The 21997-nt window shown below is 40.1% G+C and overlaps 1 protein-coding gene across 2 annotated transcripts in view; it reads right to left on the minus strand.

Moving 5' to 3' along the window:
* Positions 1-437: 437 nt before the first annotated feature.
* Positions 438-21997, minus strand: part of LOC108715727 (neuronal-specific septin-3) — a 29007-nt gene continuing 7447 nt past the window's right edge. The window contains exons 3-10 of one of the 2 annotated variants that reach the window (XM_041561590.1): positions 14423-14551; positions 13608-13689; positions 11848-11985; positions 10083-10200; positions 9355-9450; positions 8216-8312; positions 6560-6611; positions 438-4682 (exon numbers count right to left, since the gene is read on the minus strand). In XM_041561590.1, coding sequence (XP_041417524.1) covers positions 4547-4682; positions 6560-6611; positions 8216-8312; positions 9355-9450; positions 10083-10200; positions 11848-11985; positions 13608-13689; positions 14423-14551 — 848 coding nt within the window. In that variant the 3' untranslated portion in view covers positions 438-4546. Of the gene's footprint in view, positions 4683-6559; positions 6612-8215; positions 8316-9354; positions 9451-10082; positions 10201-11847; positions 11986-13607; positions 13690-14422; positions 14552-21997 lie in introns of both variants that reach the window. The other variant, XM_018261143.2, reaches the window with a different exon arrangement.

Genomic DNA, 21997 nt, shown 5'->3' on the forward strand with positions numbered 1-21997 from the left:
TATCCACTATTTAACCTGTGCCATATAGCCTTTTTTCAGTTTACACCATTGTTACACAGCAGCTTGTTTATATGAACTATAGTAGTAGTGCAGGTCAACAGGTATTTTCATTACTTCAAAACACTTTAATTGGTTAGTGTTACTGTTCCTTTAAGACACCTTGTTTAAAGGGGATGTAAATCTCAAAAATAAATGTCTAAAGGTGAAGGAAAGGGCAGTGCAGTAGCTCCAATGATTGAAACATCTCAGAACCCATGTTGGTGCTCCTCATCGCTTTGAAATGGACCTGCCCAGGGTATGATTGACATACCCCTTTGCCTGTTCTTGATGCTGTGCTTGTAGTACAACTGCTTCTTGGACACAGTTTGTAAATCTCTAAGTAGTCCATAGGAAAGCTGCGATATTAATAAGCAATAAATCCACACACAAGAGGCATCTGAAAGATTGAGTGGACATAGAGTTGTTTACTGTGCACACATCATTTACTGTTACATAAAGAACCAAGTGCTGACTGATTTGGCAAACTGAGAACACAAAGAGTGCAGAACCAAACATTACAAACTGACTGAGAATGCAGTTAACAGGCCTGATCAGTAAACATATTATTGCAGTTATCATATCTTCTCTTTCTAAAAATGTGTTCCTTATCTGTTACACAACAATTACACAGTATTGTAACAGGGATTAGTGCTGAGTGACAGTCTGTACAAGATAACTGTAATTTCTGTGACGTGAGATATGCCGGGTTTATGTGTTAGTATATTCCTAAAAGGTTTAATAAGACTTATTACAGAACAGGACAGCCTTTCTAGTACACGTTAGTTTAGGTTAAACAGGTGAATGTTTCTTGATTAGTAGAATATTAACAACTGCTACAAGTTTTAAAATACATATGTAAAAAAGATAAAAAATGGTCCATACAAAAAACATGTTTAAACAAGATGATGGAATTACAGCTGGTACAGGAGGGCATTGGCCATGGGTTGGAAAATTAAGACATTCTAGTGATATACATAAAAATAAGCCTCTGCCACAGAACTCCAAATAAATGCCAATGTTTCCACCGCCATTAGAACCTCCTTATACATAAATCCAATATGGATGTCTGGGTCCTCTAGTTGTTTCAAACTACAGTACCCAGGATCCCCTAATAATTAAAGAGTAATTGTAGATTTCACCTTACAACAGTTAGGTGGGTCACCTTTTATTGTCTCTTAGAAAATTATGTGTTACCCATGTCATTATATGGAAATGTGGGATTGGTGTAATACCTGATAACTGATTGTGACCTAAGGGTCTGGCCACACGGGGAGATTCTGGGAGATTAATCACCAGGTGATAAATCTCCTCTTCTTCGTGGTGATTAATCTTCCCGATCTGCCTTCAACTGCCTTCCCCTGGCTAAAATGTAAATCGCCTGTGGTCAGGCACATGGAACGATTAGTTTTCCAAAGTCGCCCGTAATTGCCTCACGAGGAAACTTCAGACGACTTTGGAAAATGAATCACTCCGTGTGCCTGCCTCCAGGCGATTTACATTTTAGCCGTGTACTGCACATCAAGCGGTCAATCTGCACAGATATCAAATAACATATTTTATCGAATTGGCAAATAGTAACAAAAAGTAAATAATGTGTATTTTTGAGGTTTATGATCTACCATCTTAAATATTTAGCAAAGCGTCAAGTACAAAATAAATACAATTCCTAGCAGGAAACTGGAAATTGAGCAGGAACTGAAGTGCTCCAAGCTGCCTACCCCTGCACTAATTCTATTTATAATGGGGTCATAGGATGATGAGATATGTGTTACATGAGAAGCTGGTCATAAGCATTTTCTTATTATTCGGCCTTGATAAATGTAAAAACAGCTGAATCACTTCAATTATATCCAACAAAACCTTTATAGGAAGTTTCCTAGTAACCATGTCTGTGAGAGATGGGTGAGTTAATATATTAGTAAGTATAACGTTAAGAGAATTTGTGCTTTCAGTTGTCTTACCCTACCTTCCATAGTTGGCTCAGAATGTTTACTTCTTTGTTGTTTAAAGTTGTCTGGCTACATCCTGCCTAAGTTCTCTCGGGCATCATGAAGGGAAAGAAGCTTGTGTTTCACATTGCCTCATTTACCTTTATGGCATAGAAGTGGGTAGGAATTATGCAGCGGAATTGGCAGGCATGCAGAAAACATGCTTTGGAGATGGCAGCCATAGGGAGTGAGGAGGGAATGAGGAAGGGACTGGTTGGAAGACTTCTGGAAGCCAAATCTGAAAAAAAGGCAGAACCAAAAAGCGGACCAACACTACAAACCTCCAGCTATGATGGTTTACATTACAGAAGCAAAACATTTTTAAAGAGACAACACTCAGATGTCCTCTCTGTGTATATATATATTACTGTGTTACTGCTTCAATAAGTGAGATTACGACTGTCTAAACATATTGCATCTCCTTGTATATAATGTAAGGTGGCGCAAGAAATACATTTGGTAAAAGGATGGTTATTACTTAATATTAATCTTAAAGTACAGACTATTCAGGGTCAAAGTACCAGGACAAGACACCGAGCCGTGTTTAAGTGTATATAGTTGGTTACTATTGCTGAGAAAAGAAGTTTGCTGTAGCAGCTCTGTAGGCAACTAATCACCTTCAAACAACGATACAGATTTGTAAATCATTCTACCTATCTACGTATAAGTAATCTCGACTAATAGGGAACTGTTGTTGCTAGAAAAAACATGCCCTCAATATTCAAATAAATCAATAGTGTATCGTAGTTCAAAAATACACTGTTGTTCTTGGATATTAAGTGGTTATTATTTTCTAACCTCACTTTTTTTCATGCTGCAAAAATGTAGCCATGCTGTTGTTGGGGATCACTGGAATGATTTTTTGGAGAAATCACTAAATGGTACATGCTCCCTAACCTGGTTACAACCAGTTGCCACAGGCCTCTCAGAATGTGTGACTTTGGAGGAGCCTTGTCAGGATGAGGAATATTACACTTTATTCATGAAATATTCAAATATATTGTGTAAAGTTGTATTTTGGGGGAAAACTTACTTTAGGCTTCCATGCTGGATTGCATGGAATGAGATTGAGAATTCTAGAAGCATAATTAGAAGATATAAATACTTTTTTCAGTTGTATTCTATGTTTTGTTTTTGACCATTTTTCCAAACTGAATGTTAAAATGTAATGTTCCTCCCTCGGTCTGGCAGCTCAGTAATCCAGGCAAAGACAGAATCTGAACAGTTACGCTATATGTTACATTTCTCAGACTTGTCTGTGTAATATTAGCTACTATTGTATCAATTATTACAGCTGCCTCTAGGCTAATGCCATGTGGGGCTGAAAATCAATCTGCTGAAATAAAGGCAGAGAATCAGTCCCTACACTGGCATTAGCATTGTCTCCTGCCTCCGAGTCCTGACAATTGCATTGTGTTGGCATTGGTGCAGACACACAAGGCTGATTTTGGCGAAGAAACATAAGAAATTGCATTCTTGCGCCCAATCAGCCATGTGTGCCATGCTGAATTGCCTCCAGAGTGGGTAACAATACAATTAAAATATCCTTTTGTATTTGAGTGAATCTAATCAATAGTACCTGGAGGAAACCAATGAACATACAAACTCTTTGTGGATAATGTTTGGGTTGCAATGATGCAAGGCAGCAATGCTAACAGCTTAGTCACAGTGCTGGCCCCAAAAAACAATACTATTTCTGATAATGAATTATTAAACACCCACTAATGTATTGTTTTTTTTGCAATGACAATTCCCTATTGTTTAGCTCCAAGGTCATTTTACACCACTTCACCAATAAAATGCTGATGCTGAATGGCACAATCCCCCTTTTTTTTTTACAATATAATAACTATTGTGCATATCAAAAAATGAATAGGTATTCAAAGTGCAAAATGAATTGATAATCATAAAATCAACGTACTCATTGATAATAGGCTTCAGTGTCACAGGAAGGAGTCAGAAGTCGTCTTCCTAAGCAGTAGAGGTATTTTACAAAGCATGGCAGGATTGGTATGATTGTATATTGGAATCATATACCCTTTTTAGTGTTTGCAGCTGACAGTGATATAGTTAATGGGTAGGTAGGTTGTAATTGTGGATGATGGTATCTGTCAGCCCACATGTCCTGCCAAATAGAGACAAATGATTTGCTTACACATGGAAATAGCTGAGTATAAATTGACTAAATGACAACATTGTGCTCATTTAAGGCAATGAGCCTCCAAGGGCTAAAATGTGGGAATTTTTTCTATACAAAGTGTAATAAATAACACAGTATTGTCCAGATGCTGCTCTCTCCCTATTAGTATGTGATATTGTGCAGTCCATATAATCCAGGCCTGTTATCAGAACTACCAATAATGAACTGCACTATGACCACATTGTTGTTCCAACGGGTGAGGCACCAAGTGTAGGCAGCCCAAGGATGGAAAAGGCCCTGGACAGTAATTGAAGTGTCTGCAATACACACTGCTGTGAGGATCCGGGATAGACATCGAGATATGAAAAAGACCAGGGGTTCATATGTTGCTGTCGTGTGACTCTTCATTTTCAGCACTGACAGGAGGGAGACCACCATTTTCATTTAGACGCTTGGCTCTGTAAGTTTCGTAGTGAATATTGTGGGTCACTTCTTTGAGATCCTGGAGATGAGTCCTGAGAAAGACAGACATACAGGCACAATAAAACATAACATCGAGGGGGTTATGTAATAAATGGCACTTAGTTTGCCCAGGAGCAGTAACCCACAGCAACCAATCCTGAGGTAGCAATTACTGGTCACCTGTTTAAAATCAAACTCCTTATTGGTTGCTATGGATTACTGATACTGGGAAAACGTAGTGCCTTTTATTACATATTAAGACTGTTTTGTCGATGGGGAAACCATTGTTGCCCTGAGGTGAGTTGAGAAACTTGTTTTGGGCAGCAGCAGACCACAAGTTATGTGATGTGGCAAAAAATGCTCCTGGTTACTTTAAGAGTCGAATTTCCAGTTTTTATACAAGAAATTTGGCTTTTCTAGTGAAGAGTGTACAATTGCTCTCTCTGCAAATGTATGCAATGGGGAGTGGCGGGGGGGGGTGCATCGCAGGAGTCACTTCTGTTGGCTCAGGAATAGAATCAGGAATAGAATCGCCCCTGGTTATGAGAAGGAGTTATAAGATATATTTTGCTTTATGGGAAGCCATGATAAGCAGTGTAGGGGCCCTTCTTTCTCTTGGATGAGATTGAGAATTCTAGAAGCATAATTAGAAGATATAAATACTTTTTTCAGTTGTATTCTATGTTTTATTTTTGACTATTTTTCCAAACTGAATATTAAAATTTAATGTAATCCCTCAATCTGGCAGCTCAGTAATTCAGGCACAGAATCTGAACAGTTACAATTTGCTATGCTATGTGTTACATTTCTCAGACTTGTCTGTGTAATATTAGCAACTATTGTATCAATTATTACAGCTGCCTCTAATGCCATGTGGGGCTGAAAATCAGACTGCTAAAATAAAGTCCGAGAATCAGTCCCTACACTGGCATTAGCATTGTCTCCTGCCTCCTGACAATTGCATTGTGTTGGCCTGTGTGTAGACACAGAAGGCTGATTTTGGCGAAGAAACATGCATTCTTGCGCCCAAATCAGCCATGTGAGCCTGCACCCAGGCCAACACAATTGTTCCAGGTGAAGGCAGAAGAGTATACTCATACTAGTATACTTGGTGAAGCTTTGGAGGTTTTCGTGATGTTTACACAATAAATCTAAAGATTCTTAGAGCTTGTTATAAAGACAAGAAAACCACAAATTTTTTGAGATTCTTCGGAAAAAACGCAATTTGATTGTTAGTAAATGGGCCCCTTAGTTTCAGCTGTTAATGAAGGCGTTGATCAATATATTTGGATATCATCAGCATACATATGATATTTAAATGAGTGGATGAGCTATCCAAAGTGTACAAATAGAACAATAATCAGGGCCGGGTTCCCTAAGCAACCCCCCCATGTGTGTGTGTGTGTGCCTTGACATTGCGGGTGGGGGAGAGCAGTGATAGAGAGGGGAGAGACAGAGGGAGAGGAGAGGGGAGAGTGACAGAGGGGGAGAGAACAAGGACTAGGGGTAGGCAGAAGACCCTTTAAAAGGTATGTGCCTATAATTGCACCCTAGGCAGGTGCCTCTTCTGTCTATCCCTAGTTCCCACCTGATAACAATGGACCAAGTACAGAGCCTTGAGGCACCTGTAAATTAAGTGGAACTGATGATGAGGTTTTTTTTAGCGTAACAGACAGCTAATGATTGACATGTTACTCTTTTTTGCAGTCCCTACTGCAACTCGGATAGTCCGCAACTGGAATTAATGCATCTTAACAAAGCAAGAGAGAGAAATGCCTTAGGAATGGGCTGGGGGGGACAATATAACAGAAACTACAGAAACAGAAAACGTGAAGAGATTTGGTTAGAATAAAGTAAAAAAAATAAAATGATAAAAAGAAATGAATAAAAATCACTCAACTGACAGCTATAGGTTTACAGAGCAACTCACCTGATAACAAAGTCCCGTAGCAAAGAGAATTCACAGTGAGCCAGGTTTTCGACTGTAAATCAGAGGAGAAGCATTAACTATACATATGTGGGAATATAATTTCATTTCATTAGCACAAAAAACATTAGCAAAGACAATTGTGAATATTAGCGACCATGTTTGAGTCCTTTTTGACAGATTACAGACCTCAACTTCCTCATGGGTTTTGTGAACATTCACAGTATATGTAATTTTTTTACATTGCGAGCAGTGCCAAATATTTGCAAAAACCCCGTTTTAAACATCACTTGCGATGAGGGTGGAAGGCTGAGGACTGTGGGAGGAAGACAGAGGGCTGAGGGCGGAGTTGATATGGCTGACAGCTGAGAAGGGAGGGTAGAGGACAGAGGTATGACAGCAGATTTGGAGGATGAGTGACGGTAAAAGCTCCCGATGCGGCATTCCTAAGCCGTAGGACATCGAATGGAGGACAGGTATTTTGCTGGAGGTTGTCCTAAAATACGTTCCGTACAGCTGTCCTTAGCCTGCATCCTCTAAACCTCACAATTCCTTGCTCACATTATTTCAATAAGGAAAGGAACATCACAGTGCAATGCATTGTGGGTTATGTAGTTCCACTGATGTTACAATTTGTAACATCAGTGTTTAGTCCCTCCTTCCCTGCCAGGATTTCAAATGATGTAGAAAGAGAAGAACTGTTAAACAGCTGGATTTCAGCATAGAAAATGGTATTTATTCATACATTTTGAAGAAACAGGTAACTGTGATGGATAAATGAGGGGTTTCTGTGTTATGTGGGCCTCTTTATCAAATTTTTGTTTGGAAACTGGAGTTCCCCTTTAATATATTGTACTCACACCTGAAAATAAATATGTCCAGTTAAATGGAAATTTGATTTTTTCACCTTTAGTTTACATTTTATTTATACAGCTGTAAGTCTTAGTTTTGTAACAGTTATGTAGTTCTTAGGGCTTATTTAGCCTACCAAGGTTAAGAAGTGAGAATATATGTATGAATATAAGAGTTCAAAGTTCATACATTGCTTAGAATATGTCATTATATCACAGAAAAGTTTTAGGTAAAAGTGAATCTCGTCTGAGACAAGAAAAAATGTATATTGGAATAGCCTTGCTTTGCCTATAAAAAATGAGTACCCAGTATGTTCTTTATTATGAGTCCTTATATAATTATATAAACTGATCACATTCCTTTTCATCCACTGTAAATAATCTTGAATTCAGCAACCTCATTTCTTACACAAATCTTGCAAAACCTTAATTTATGTATCCTTGTGTATATTGACTCCATACCTTAATTCCTACTTGCTTTTATTTATGTGGCCAAAAGAAGTCATTTCTGCCATTTTTGTACCAAAATGATCACCCTGTTTAATAAGGTATTAAAGGCAACTCATTTATAGATTTCCTTTATGGCAGGGCACAGATTCATATTAGTCACTGATTTCTTTTAGTTACATTTTCTGTTTACGAAAATGGTTTCTTATGAACAGAAGGCTTGAGTGGACAACTGATTATTAACTGAGACAATTGTGTATAAAAACAATAGATGACCCTTCACTCTTTGGTATATTTTCCAGTTAAATTAGCTATGCCATCTCCCTTTTAAAATTATATAGCATGGGTTAAGGGCTCTTACCTTCAACAATGCCCCAGGGGGTTTTACGACCCAAAACACGCTTTCCATTTACTTGGTATTCTTTGTCACTGCCAACTACAGCAAAGGGCATGCTTTCCTGCTGGAGAGAGAAAGACACAGTAAGACAAATAGTACACTGTAGAAGGTTTAAACAGTAATTTTTTAAACATATACCATTATTTTATTTATAATTTCAAAGTACCTGCCCTGGTGTAGATTCCCACTAAATCAGCCCAGGTGCAGTAAGTCATAGCAACTAATAAAATGTTTGTTTTTATTACAGGTGACCTATACATTCTGCCTGCTTATTGAATGCTTTGGGTTACTATACCAAACTATCCCTATCAAACACTTACTAGCATTTGTTTTAAATAAATCTATTTGTATGTTTTTGGAGCGTCGGAGGAAACCCACTCACACGGCAACCAAACTCTTTGCAGGTAGTGCCCAGGTTGGAGTAAAATGCAGGTCCCCAACACTGCAAGACAGAGTGACTTAGATGCTTTACTGTCTCCACCCTGTATGATAACAGTGCTCATTTAAGCCATATAGTCCGAAGTCACCACAGAGGTCTACCTGTATTGTTAATTAACCCCTGGCATAGATTTATGGGTAGCTCGATTTTTTGTAAACATTGTGTGGTTGAAAAACGACACATGTCTTAGGGCATTGGCACATGAGGTAACTGCAAGCATTTTGCACCTGTGTGGTCAAACGGCAAAACTATTATCAAGAAATAGCAACTGTCCTTAGAGGTGATTATCACTTGGAAACATCACAGTGAGTGTTTCTGAACAATAATTGCCTGACCCACCAGTGCAGTGGCACAGTTCAGGTCAATGGAGGGGCAATTTCAAGCATTTGCCACCTAAACACCAAGCTGGAAATGACATGGCAGACAAAATGCTTGCAGTTGGCTCATATACCTCTGCTCTTAGCTTTTATTATTTCCATATAGCAGTTAGATGCTACAGAGAAAGGCTACAAAATACTCCTAACTCCAAAAACTAACCAGTTGGTGGGTGAACACACACATGTACATGAACAACTTGTTTGATAAATCCCCCATGCTTGTCTGGGCAATTAACATTTTTTTTATTTCTAATATTGTAGCTCCCAGAACCCCAAATCTTACTTACACGTATTTTATCATTCTCTGTTTTATCTTCCAAGTCATCATCAAACTCTTTTTGAGGGTAAAATTCAATGCCATTCACTTCTAGCTCCTTACGAACCTGCGGCCACCAAAACATTAATAAAAGCTTTTATAGTTTAGATTTAGATCTATTTTACTCAATACTGAATAACTAAAATATAGAGAAGCAGTGAATACAAGTATATTATACGTCCTAATATTCTGTAAGAAAACCTGTAACTCTCACAACTGTACCTAAACACAACTCAAGATCCTTTACAACACTCATTATACTTATCTTTCAGCTTATATTCAGGATAGGAGGTTTTGCACCTATGATGGTCTGGCTTAGAATAATTAGAATATGACATCAACACTAGATGGAGAGGTAAAATATGTGAACTCAGTTCTGTGGTTATTATAGCGACTGAGCTGCATTGATATTGGGGTAGTACTCACTAGTTAGTCGACTACAAGTCCACCACCACCCAAACCTAACCTGGTCCAGCAACACCCGCACCGACCCTAAACTGGTAAGCACCCCTGTTTGTTTATATACCTGTGCCTGAACCAGCCTGCTGTAATATCATGGAAGGTGGCGGGGCCCGCTGGTGCGCGCGGAGGTGGAAGCAGGGCAGTTAAAGGTTGCCTGAGAACATTGTGCAGAAATTGGTCCCAACCACCCTACATGAGAGTAAACTTGAGGCGAGCCTGCACATCACTAGTACTCACTCTTTGCTTGAACTCGATTTTCTCTTCCAGTGTCATGGTGTCTGCTTTGGCAATAACAGGAATAATATTGACAACTTTACTGAGGTGCTTCATGAATTCGAGGTCAAGAGGTCTTAAGCTGCAAGAAAGATTCCAAAAATGTTCAGTTATATCAAGCCCTTTAAAAAAAATAAATACAAAATATAATAAAAAATATATTGATGGGACATAGGATTTTTTATGACAATCCAACAGGTTGAACCATCAAAAAACATACAAAAAAATAATTTTAAACAATCAATTTATGATTGAGAGCTGAGATTTCTAAACAAGATTAAAACATGTATGGATATTTTCTAGGGATGCACCGAATCCAGGGTTCGGTTCGGGATTCGGCCAAGATTCGGCCTTTTTCAGCAGGGTTCAGATTCGACCGAATCCTTGTGCCTGGCCGAACCAAATCCTAATTTGCATATGTAAATTGTGGGGAGGGCGGGATTTCACATGACTTTTTGTTACAAAACAAGGAAGTAAACCAATTTTTCCCACTTTTTCCTTTCACGCCCTTAATTTGCATATGCAAATTCAGTTCGGTATTCGCCAAATCTTCCAAGATGGATTCGGGAATTTGGCCGAATCCAAAATAGTGGATTCGGTGCATCCCTAATATTTTCATTAAAAAAAGGCATTCCCTTTCTTAAAACTCACAGTAGTGCAAAACAGGAAAGGTTATTAATAATTGTGGATCTCATTTATTAATACCCTGGATACCCGTGCTAGATCATAATGGGGCAAAAATGTGTGCACTTAGTGTTCATTTTAAAAAGCACTCGAGACAGTATATACAGGTATTGGATCCATCATCTGGAAACCTGATATCCAGAAAGCTCTGAATTACGGAAAGTCTCCCATAGATTCTATTATAATGAAACAATACAAATGTTAAAAAACGATTTCTTTGTAATAATAAAACAGTATCTTGTACTTGATCCCAACTAAGATGTAATAGTCCTTAATGGAAGCAGAACCAGCATATTAGGTTTATTTAATGTTTACATGATTTTCTAGTAGACTTAAAGTGGACCTGTCACCCAGACACAAAAATCTGTATCATTAAAGTCCTTTTTAAATTAAGCATGAAATCCAATTTCTATTTTTTATTAAAGCATTTATAGCTGTTGTAAGCTCATTTAAAAATCTCAGCTGTCAATCAAATATTGTCTGCCCCTCCTCTATGCCTTAGACATAGAGGCGGGGCAGACAATTACTTTCACTTTCCATTCAGCACTTCCTAGATGTCACAGCTCTCCCAACATTCCCCTGTTCTCTTTACCATTTAATTGTGTAGCCAAGGCATGGGGATGGACATCAGGTCCCCCATTCTGGTGCACAAACAAGATTCGGAGATGATGCAAGGCTTGCCTTAATATCAGTGTCCACAAAATGGCTCCTGTCTGCTTGCTATAGTTACGAAATCCCAGACAGAAGGAAACAAGATTCAAATAATTTATATAGTGTAATTAAAGTCCATTTTGCTTGACTAATGTGATAAAATAGGATTTTGAATATTTTTTTTGGGTGACTGGACCGCGTTAAGGTATGAAGATCCAAATCACGGAAAGATCCTTTTTCAGGAAAACCCCTGGTCCCGAGTAATCTGGATAATGAGGTGCAAAGCAAAGTGCCAGCGGGTGCAAGGTAGCCCTCTCCTTACCGCCCTTTAACTGCACCAGCAGGCAGGGCTGGGTGCAAAGTGAGAAAAGAAACGTCTAAATTTGTAACTTACGAGTGTCCTGTGGGAGATATGAAGTAGAGGCAGCAGTGCACACGTGTGTCTGGGATACGTTTCTTCCTGGCTATATTCACCTCCTCCTTAAGGAACTTTTCATACTGCTCACTGACAAATTTTTCAATAGGTTCCCAACTGCAAAGTGAAACAGGATGAAAACACACACACTAAGGGCTAGTCCACACGGGGAGATAGCCACGCGTTTGCGGTCGCGGCGACAAAGCGCCGCGCCAGTCGCCGCGACCGGCGCAGGCGACAGTTTTGTATGGGCGCCTATGTAAAAACGCCTGTGCTAACCACACGAGGCGATGCGCTTTTCAACAGTCGCCTGAAAATGCCTCGCCAGGCATTTTCAGGCGACTGTTGAAAAGCGCATCGCCTCGTGTGGTTAGCACAGGCGTTTTTACATAGGCGCCCATACAAAACTGTCGCCTGCGCCGGTCGCGGCGACTGGCGCGGCACTTTGTCGCCGCGACCGCAAACGCGTGGCTATCTCCCCGTGTGGAATAGCCCTTAGATTGTAAGCTCAATGGGGCATGGACCTCCTTCCTACTGTCTCTCTTATCACATGGCACTTAAGCTCTGTGTACTTTGTGTATATTTATTGTATTTATTATGTTACTTGTCCTCCCTTTGTGTACTTTTATATATTGTGCAGTGCTGTGGGTCGGTACAGCACTTAGCCCTAAACAAAGGGCCTCAGGTTGTTCATGTTTGGCCAAATTGGCACATGTGTGATTATTGTTGGACAGTTTATGTATTCACATCACATAATCTCTCAGTCCCAAGGCTGAAGTATGACAACATTGAAATACTTCACCACACAACAAAGCTTGACTCCCATTTCATCTATTCAGAGACATTTTATTTACTTTGTCTTATATACTTTTCTGTGTTCCCCTGTCTGTGCCAGTGTCAGCATCGTGCCAGCACAGGCCCTTGCCAGGAGATAGTTACTTGAAAATATGACAATAAAGGGGCCTTTAATTTGTTGGTGTTTGTGGTTAAAATAATTTGGCTGTTTCCAATGTACAAATGGCCCAAGGGACTTAGTTTGCTGGTGTTGTAAATTCTCTTGGGTGAATACTGTGAGGTTATTTAGAAAAATGCTTCATTAGATAAACAATGACAAAGTCGTTAATTTCAGTTAAATTCAGTCCCATAGGTTTGAACCTACAGACTTGCCTATAAAATTAGCAGAACTCTTCTTTATTACCTACCTTCGCTTCCCCATAGCCTGTGGTTTTCAGAAATGCATTTTGGCGTCTGTTTTAACCAGTGGGGGAAGGGGTAATGCAAAACCTAATGGAGCGTTTAGGTGCAGTGCAAAAAGAGGGTTTGTCAGACCCCCATTTACAATACCCTGCAGCCAATGACCTGGGCATGCAAAGGGTAGAGCAAAGCATAATCACCTCCAGTTACAAATGGGCTCATCTAAAATGCAAATGAGTTCATTAAATTGGGGGTGGAAAAATCAGCCATATCATTGCTATCATTTAGATTCTTTCTCACCCCCCTGTCTTTGTGCGATAATAAAACAAATGAATTCTGTAAGAATGAAAAATGGGAACCACCTCATTATCATAAACTACTAGTCCTTAGTGTGAACTGTTACAGTGCTTTTAATAAAATCGAGTTGTAGAACAATATCCAGTGTGAATGCACCTTTACACATTTACAATTAACCCTTGTTTAGGTAGGAACAGTTTTAGGCAATGTAATCAACTGCACTTAGAGCTACTGAAGCTTAAACTTACCAGTTTTCATTATTAATCTGGTCCCCGAATCCTGGAGTGTCAACTACAGTCAGCTTCATTTTTACTCCTCCTTCTTCAATAACTGCCAAAAATAAGAGTAGAAAGTTTTTTTTTCCCCTATTATTAGACAGTGCATCAAATTAAACACCATGTGCTGCGGGAGCTTACTGCATCTGCTACAAGGAGCACAATGCACCATAATAATAACTTACCCCTCTTTGTGTTAAGAGTAATGCTAGGGTAACAGGGGTGGCTAGGTCACCCAACATGACCATTGGTGTACCAAGCCCTAAAGCAAAATATTTAAGGACCACCATAACCCCAGTAAGATGATCTTTTTATCAAACAGAAATTAAATGTGATTTAGGACCCAGTTAGACCTTATACACTCATGGGCCCCCTGGGAGTCACAGGGTTTAATTACTGTATTATTATGCCCCTGTTAATGGCACCATCTGATTTAGCTATGCCTGATTAGGAGATAGCTACTGTATATCAATGTTTGCCTACCTTGTTCCTGGCAGGAGGTGGAGGTGAGCCCCTGTCATATGGCTGATAATATCATAGGGATGTTCAAGACAAATCACCACAATGCACAATGTTTTTCCCAGAATTCCAGGACCATTGCAACTAGCATAAGATACACCGATAATGATGCTTCTGTAACACCTATTGATGCAACTCCCTAGCTGAACCCTAGAACTTCTGGAAGTGCCAGAATTCCTGGTTTCCCTCTTCCATTATCCCAGTCTTCAATAATTCCCATGGATTTATAGATTACACAAACACATTCTCATTCCAGACAAAAAACCTACCATGGCTGATTGATTTAATCTCCACTGTTTTTGGTATTTTGTCATCCCGACTCCAACCTGCAGATTTTCGACTCACTTGGGATTTAAAGAGTGTGTTCACTAGTGTAGATTTTCCCAAGCCACTCTGTCCTGAAGAGAGACACAGAAAACACTGGGAATTTTATCAGTTGCATTTGACCTATGCCACACAAAGTAATTTCTCATTCATTTCCACCTACAGTAGGTATGTAGGGACACAACCTTAACTGAAAAGATCAACCACACAGACTGCACTGTAACATTATGAATATCAATCCAATAGATCACACATTAGAATATATACAGTGATTATTTAGTGCAAAACAACTAAAGGACCAGACCTGATTAAGCAGAACTTTGGATAGCAAACTTCTCCAGAGTTTGTAAGTTATTTGTAAAATACAAGCATTGTCCTGTGCTTTGTAATGAAAATTCTGGGACAGTATTCTCACTAGAGGCTCATGGGACATATGTGGTGGTCAAGAGATTTCTATGACTGTAACACAGTGTTTGAAAAAGAGCCTGTAAGAGAGCCAAGGGGCCTGTGGTGCCTGAGATTAAGAGATGGCCAGAGGAAATGTCAAGGGGCCTGAGAGAACAATGTGCCTGGAGAAAGACTATGGGGCAAATTCACAAACCTATGGAAATTCGCTAGCGCCGGCTTCGCTTACATTGCAACTCTTTGGCAGGTGTAGATTCGCCAGGACAACGCTAATTCACTAAAATCTGAAGTTGCGTCCAGGGCGCTGAACTCTGGCGAAGTTGCGCTAGCCTTACTGTGCCAAGCGAAGCGAAGTTGCGCTAGCGTTGGCTAATTTGCATACACGGGAAATTAAAGTTGAATGGACGTATATGTTGCAGCAAATACATTACACTACACAAGCCCGGGAAACCATAAAGAGATACTGACACCAGAAATTAAACTTTTTTTTACATATATCATAATATTGCCTTTGAAAGCTACTTATAACTTTGCCATAATGTAATTGCACAATACTTCTACAGTACCTGTCTGATGCCCTATGTTTCTGTATGAGGGGTGTGGTGTTTATACAAATGGCCTGCAGTGTCACTGTGCACAGGACTTGTACTGTGCATACACAGGACTTTCTATTCAGTTGAGAGTGTTAGAGTTTAAGCTTACTGTTGTGTAATGGCTGCATGAGAGCCTGCTAATAAAAGCACTGTTCTACTTTTCTCATCATCGGCTACCAAAAAATAACAATTGGCAACAGGATGGCTCTTCTACCTCTGCAGCAGCCTGCAGCTTTTCTTCCAAACCCTGGTGAGCCTACCATACCTTTTACTGCTTGACCCGTATGTTTGAAAATGACATTATTGCTGCTGACCAAGGGGAGATTTCTGCTGCTAGAAAGCATGCTTTACTTATTCACTGCCTGGGAGCAGAGGGACAGCATATATTCTATACATTACATTACCTGATGATACTTATGAAACTGCACTTACTGCTATAAAGAACTTTTTTGTGCCAAGAGTAAATGTGGTTGCGGAAAGATATAAATTCCGCCAACATGAATAGCGTAATGGGGAATCCACAGAACAATTTGTAGCAGCTTTGAGAGAGCTGGTTGTTACCTGTGACTTTGGGAATCTAACAGATGAAATGCTAAGAGACCAAATAGTGGAAAAAACAAACTCACCTCACGTTAGAGAGAGACTGCTCCTACAGCAGGATTTAACCCTTGCAAAGGCTATTACAGTTGCTAGCCAAATTGAAACAGCAGTGACAGAGGCTAAGGGGCAAATTCACTAAGATGCGAAGTTGCGCCAGGCGCAACTTCGCCGCACTTCGCCGCACTTCGCCAGGCGTAGTTTCGCCAGGGCTCCGCAAATTCACTAAAATCCGAAGTTGCGCACAGGGGTAGCGTAAGGTTGCGAAGTTGCACTAGCGTTGATTCGCTATATAAAGCGAAGTTACGCTAGCGAAGGCTAATTTGCATACGGCGCGAAATTCAAATTTCAATGGAGGAACACGTATCTGCACTACAAATGCCTAGAAAACCTTCAAATCAGCAAATAAAAATTTTATTTTGCCCTACACATGTGCCCACTGTCTAGGTAAGTTGCCATGAGTCAGGAAATGTAGGGGGGAGGAAGGGGAGCCCCAAAAAGTTTTCGATCATTTTCAGCCTATCAGCCATCATGTAGAAAACATACTCTATTGCGCTTCGCCAGGTCTGAGGTGGCGAAGGAAGTCTAGCGTAAAAGGTAGCGTTCAGTACACTGCGCAAGTTAGTGAACTTGCGTAGTTGCGTCGCTAGCGAAACTTCGCCTGGCGTAAGGTTGCGAAGTAACACTAGCGAAACTACGCCAGCGTTCGTTAGTGAATTTGCGCAGTAGCGAAAATGCCAAACGCTAGCGAATTAACGCTAGCGTTCGGCGCTTCGCGGCTTAGTGAATTTGCCCCTAAAACTCTCAGTCAGGGAACTGCTGGGAATGTACAGACTGTGAATTCAACACTGTGGCCTAATAATGCACAGTCACAGGCAAAATACAGTGCTAAGGAAAGGGATTTGCCTACACTGCAAAAACGTGCAGCAAATACAAATAGAAAAGTACTGCTTTCGCTGTGGTTCAACACACACTGCAAATAATGTTACATGTCCTGCAAAAGCTGTACGATGCCGCAACTGCACAAAAGTAGGACATTTTGCTAAGATCTGCCGTAGTTCTGCTAAAGATGGTCATAAAGTCACTACTACAAATGTTACAGTATTAAGTGTGGATAAAGCTGGTACATTTATTCCAGACAAGTTTATATGCACTGTCAATGTCAGTACTGCTTCTGCTGACAAGGGGCACTCCATTAACCTGATGCTTGGATACAGGTTCAGCTCTTTCTATACTACCAATGGATATTTTCTTGAAATACTTTGCAAAAGATCCGATTGTTGCACCTGCCCTGAAACTGGTCAGTTACTTAAAGGATCCAATCCCTGTGCTTGGTTGCTTGCCAGTGACTGTACGATTTGAATCAAATACTGCAAAATGTGACTTTTACATTGTGAATAAGGGTACTACTATACTTGGAGGGATCTCTTTGCTACATTAAACCTACAATTAGTTGATGGTCTCATTACTACAGCACCAGTGCCTGCCACACAGTCAGTGTCTAAAATTTCACCACAAAGCAACACTTCACTGGGTTGTCCAAAGAACTTTGTACACAAAGTTAAGTTGAGACCAGATGTAAAACCAGTACGCCAGATTGCCCTACTCTATAAGGGAGACTGTCTCACAGGAATTAAAGGAATAGTTCAGTGTGAAAATAAAATCTGTGTAAATAGATAGGCTGTGCAAAATAAAAACTGTTTCTAATATAATTAGTTAGCCAAAAATGTAATGTATAACGGCTGGAGTGAACAGATGTCTAATAAAACAGCCAGAATCCAACTTCCTGCTTTTCAGCTCTATAACTGAGTTAGTCAGCGACTTGAAGGGGGGCCACATGGTAGATTTCTGTTCAGTGAGTTTGTAATTGATCCTCAGCATTCAGCTCAGATTCAAAAGCAACAGTTATGACCCATGTGGCTCTCCCTCAAGTCTCTGATTGGTTACTGCCTGGTAACCAGGGTAACCAGTCAGTGTAAACCAAGAGAGCTGAAAAGCAGGAAGTAGAGTCCTGACTGACATGTTATATATCAAATCACTCCAGCCTTTATACATTACATTTTTGGCTAACTAACTATATTAGAAACATTTTTTATTTTGCACAGCCTATCTATTTACCCAGTTTTTATTTTTAAACTGAACAATTCCTTTAAAGAAACTGGTAGAGCAAGATGTGATTGAAAAATCTTAATCCTCTGAATGGAGTTCACCAATTGTTTTAACAATGAAGAAAACTGGAGGTATTCGTTTGTGTGTTGATCTCCGTGAACCTAATATGCCACACATAGAGGAAATATGTTCAGAACTCCGAGGAGCAAAATTATTATTTTCTTCTCTGGATCTTCAGAGTGCTTATTATCAAGTATTACTGCATGAGGAAAGCAGAGACCTCACTGCATTTATCACCAATGATGGTTTGTTTCGGTTCTATCGTGTACCTTATGAAATGGCTTCAGCACCGAGTTGTTTTCAAAGACTGATGTCTTCTATACTCCATGGCATACCTGGTGTAGAATGCTACTTGGATGATATAATTGTCTACGTCCAACTATGGATCTTCATGACAAGTACCTGGAAAAGGTTCTGAAATGCATTGATTCTGCAGGACTGAAACTGAACCTTTCCAAATGCCACTTCAGAAAACTCAGCTGTCATTTCTGGGTCATATCATTTCACAAGATGGATTACTGCTTGACCCTGACCATGTCAATGCTGTTACACAAGCACCTACTCCATTTGATTTCCAGACCTTACGAGCTTTCTTAGGTCTTACTTCATGGTATTCTAAGTTTATTTCCAACTATGCTTCAGTTGTGGAGATACTTAGCGCACTACTACGTGGAACTTTAAGTCTGGTGTGGTCAGAGTCTGCTCAACATAGCTTTGAAATAGTAAAACAGCTAATTGTGAACAGTCCAGCGCTAGCTTTATTTGATCCTGCACTACCCACTATGGTTACCACAGATGCTGTTGGTGCAGTTCTCACACAGATCCATGCTGATGATACAGAGAAAACTGTTGCATTTGCATCCAGAACACTTACAGAGACAGAGCGTAAGTATTCAACTGTTGAAAAAGAAGCTCTAGCATGTGTTTGGGCAACAACTACAAAATGCAATACAAACCAGGTTTGAAAAATGTTACTGCTGATTGTTTGTCAGGTTTACCTTTACCTGCAGCTTCTGATACACTGGATGGGGACATAGAAGTTGTAGCACTGACTGATTTACTATCATCTACAGTTACAGTTGCTGATTTTAAGCAAGCTTGCCTCACATGTCCAATTCAAGTAAAACTACGGGACATCTTACAAAGCAAATTGCCAAATGCTGAGAAGAAACTCAGTCCTGATCTTCAACCTTACTACACGATTAGAAATGAACTGCCCTTAGTAGATGGCTATGTTGTTCGTGGAGGTCACTGCTTACTAGTACCAGAGACCTTGCGAGAAAACTCATACAACTTGCACGTGAGAGTCATCAAGGAACTGTACGTACAAAACAAAGACTACGAGAACTATACTGGTGGCCAGCAATGGATGCTGATGTGGTTACTGCCATTCATTCTTGTGTTACTTGTCAGAATCATGACAAAACAGCTGTCACACATACACCACCACTTCAGCCAGTACCATTCCCTGATTCAGCATGGGTAAAACTTGCTATTGATATTGTCGGTCCTTTTACAGATGCTCCTAGATGCTGTAAATTTGCTATAACCTTGATAGACTATTACAGTAAATGGCCTGAAATTGCATTTGTTTCTCATATAACATCAGCTACAGTAATAACATTTCTGTCTACAGTCTTCAACAGAGAAGGTAATACGGACCACAGTTTGTCTTATATGAGTTTGAATCCTTTCTGAGAGAGAAGAATATTGTGCATAGGCAATCTTCAGTGTATTACCCACAAGCAAATGGAGAAATTGAGCGATTCAACAGAAGTCTGAAAGAAGCACTACAGACAGCAAATCTTACTGGGAAATCTTGGAAAGTATTTACAACAGAGTTCCGACATAACTACAGAGCAACGTGCCATGCAACAACCCAATCATCTCCAGCTGAATTACTACATGGCAGACAGATGCGCACTAAGTTACATGTTGCAGACATCAAACTTCCACAAAATACTGTGCCTACAAAACCATCTGCTGCTGACATTGTGAAACATCACCAAGCTAAATGCAAGGCTTATACTGACAAAAAACATGGTGCCAGAGAAGTACACTTTCAGCCTGGATCTTTAGTCAGAATTAAGAAACCAGGAATACTGAAACAAGGACAATCTAAATTTACTACACCACTTGAAGTGAGACGCCAGCGAGGACCATACACATATGAACTGTCTGATGGACGCATATGGAATGCAAGTCGTCTTGCTCCTGTTAGATATGACTTTGGAGAAGCTCCATTTGATGAAGGACATTTTCCTACTCCTGATGTCAACTGCAATAGGCCTGAAGAAAGTGAACCTATAAGGCGTACTGAGAGAATAAGAAAACTACCTGCATGGACCAAGTACTATGTGATGTGAAGGATGTATAATATTGCTTTAATATGTATACTGTTTTATTATTGTTGTTTATTACATTTGTCCAAATGCTTTCCTACTATAGGGGGAATATGTGGTGTTTATACAAATGGCCTGCAGGTGTCACTGTGCACAGGACTTGTACTGTGCATACACAGGACTTTCTGTACAGCTTGAGAGTGTTAGAGTTTAAGCTTACTGTTGTTTAATGGCTGCATGAGAGCCTGCTAATAAAAGCACTGTTATACTCTACTCAGGGCCGGAACTAGGGGTAGGCAGAGTAGGCACTGCCTAGGGCGCATAGCTGGGGGGGCGCCAGGCAAGTACCTGCTCTAAAGCCTACCCCATTGTCCGGTCCCGTCTCTCCCTGACTGGCATGAATATTTAGTGGTAATAATGCGCTCCTGCGCATGCGTGCTCGAGCAAACACTCAGCCAGCGCCGTGCCTAGCCAGGTTGCCTAGGGCGCCTGGCTGGGTTGGCCCGGCTCTGACTCTACTCATCCTCGGCTATGAAAACATAACAAGGGGGCTGCCATATTTGTGCAGCATTAGAAACTGTTACCTGACAGGCTGAGATGGGACAGTCAGGTTGGCAAAACAGTCAGATTTAGGAACTTCAACTAACAATTATGAACAAAAACAAACTTCTCAGCAAAAAGTGATCAACGTGACTTATAGGTAACTTTTAATGTACATTCATAAAAAGTTATTTTTAGTGTCAGTATCACTTTAATAAAATAAAATAAAGTTGTTTTATTTACCAACACATGTGCCCATCATGCAGCCTATCACCCTGAAAAAGTAAAAGACGCCAGCGTTTTTTGGGACAAATTTTTCAACAAAAAATTGAAGAAGCCATATACATTCCATTGCACTTCGCCTGTTCTGAGCTGGCGAAGGCAAGTCTGGTGTAACAGGTAACGTTCAGTGAAATGGCAATCTTAGTGAATTTGCGAAGTAACGCTCTTTCGACAGAGCGAAACTTCACCTGGCGTAAGAGTGCAAAGTAATGCTAGAGTCTATCTCCTTCGCTAGCGAAGTTACGCCTGCGCGCATTAGTAAATATGTGAAGTCCCGAAATGACGTACGCTGGCGAATTTTCGCTAAAGTTAGTCACTTCGCCCTTTAGTGAATTTCCCCCCATGTTTGTAAGTGCCGTCAGTGAAGACTACGGATCTGAAATTGTGAACCGTAAGTAAGAGGGTGTTGACCTTGTGGTGGTCCATTGTCTGGGAGAGGCTCTGGGGTAGTTGGGGAAGACTAAAATCTCAAATGTGAGGCTGTTATATATTCTTGCTGCCTTGTGAACAAAATCACTCTGTTCATTTGTGTTTAGTAAAAATAAAATAAAGACCTATTTCTCTGCATTTTGTGCGTGTCTGCCTCTTTTCT

This window comes from Xenopus laevis, chromosome 4S (genome assembly GCF_017654675.1).
Source record: "Xenopus laevis strain J_2021 chromosome 4S, Xenopus_laevis_v10.1, whole genome shotgun sequence".
NCBI lineage: Eukaryota > Metazoa > Chordata > Amphibia > Anura > Pipidae > Xenopus > Xenopus laevis.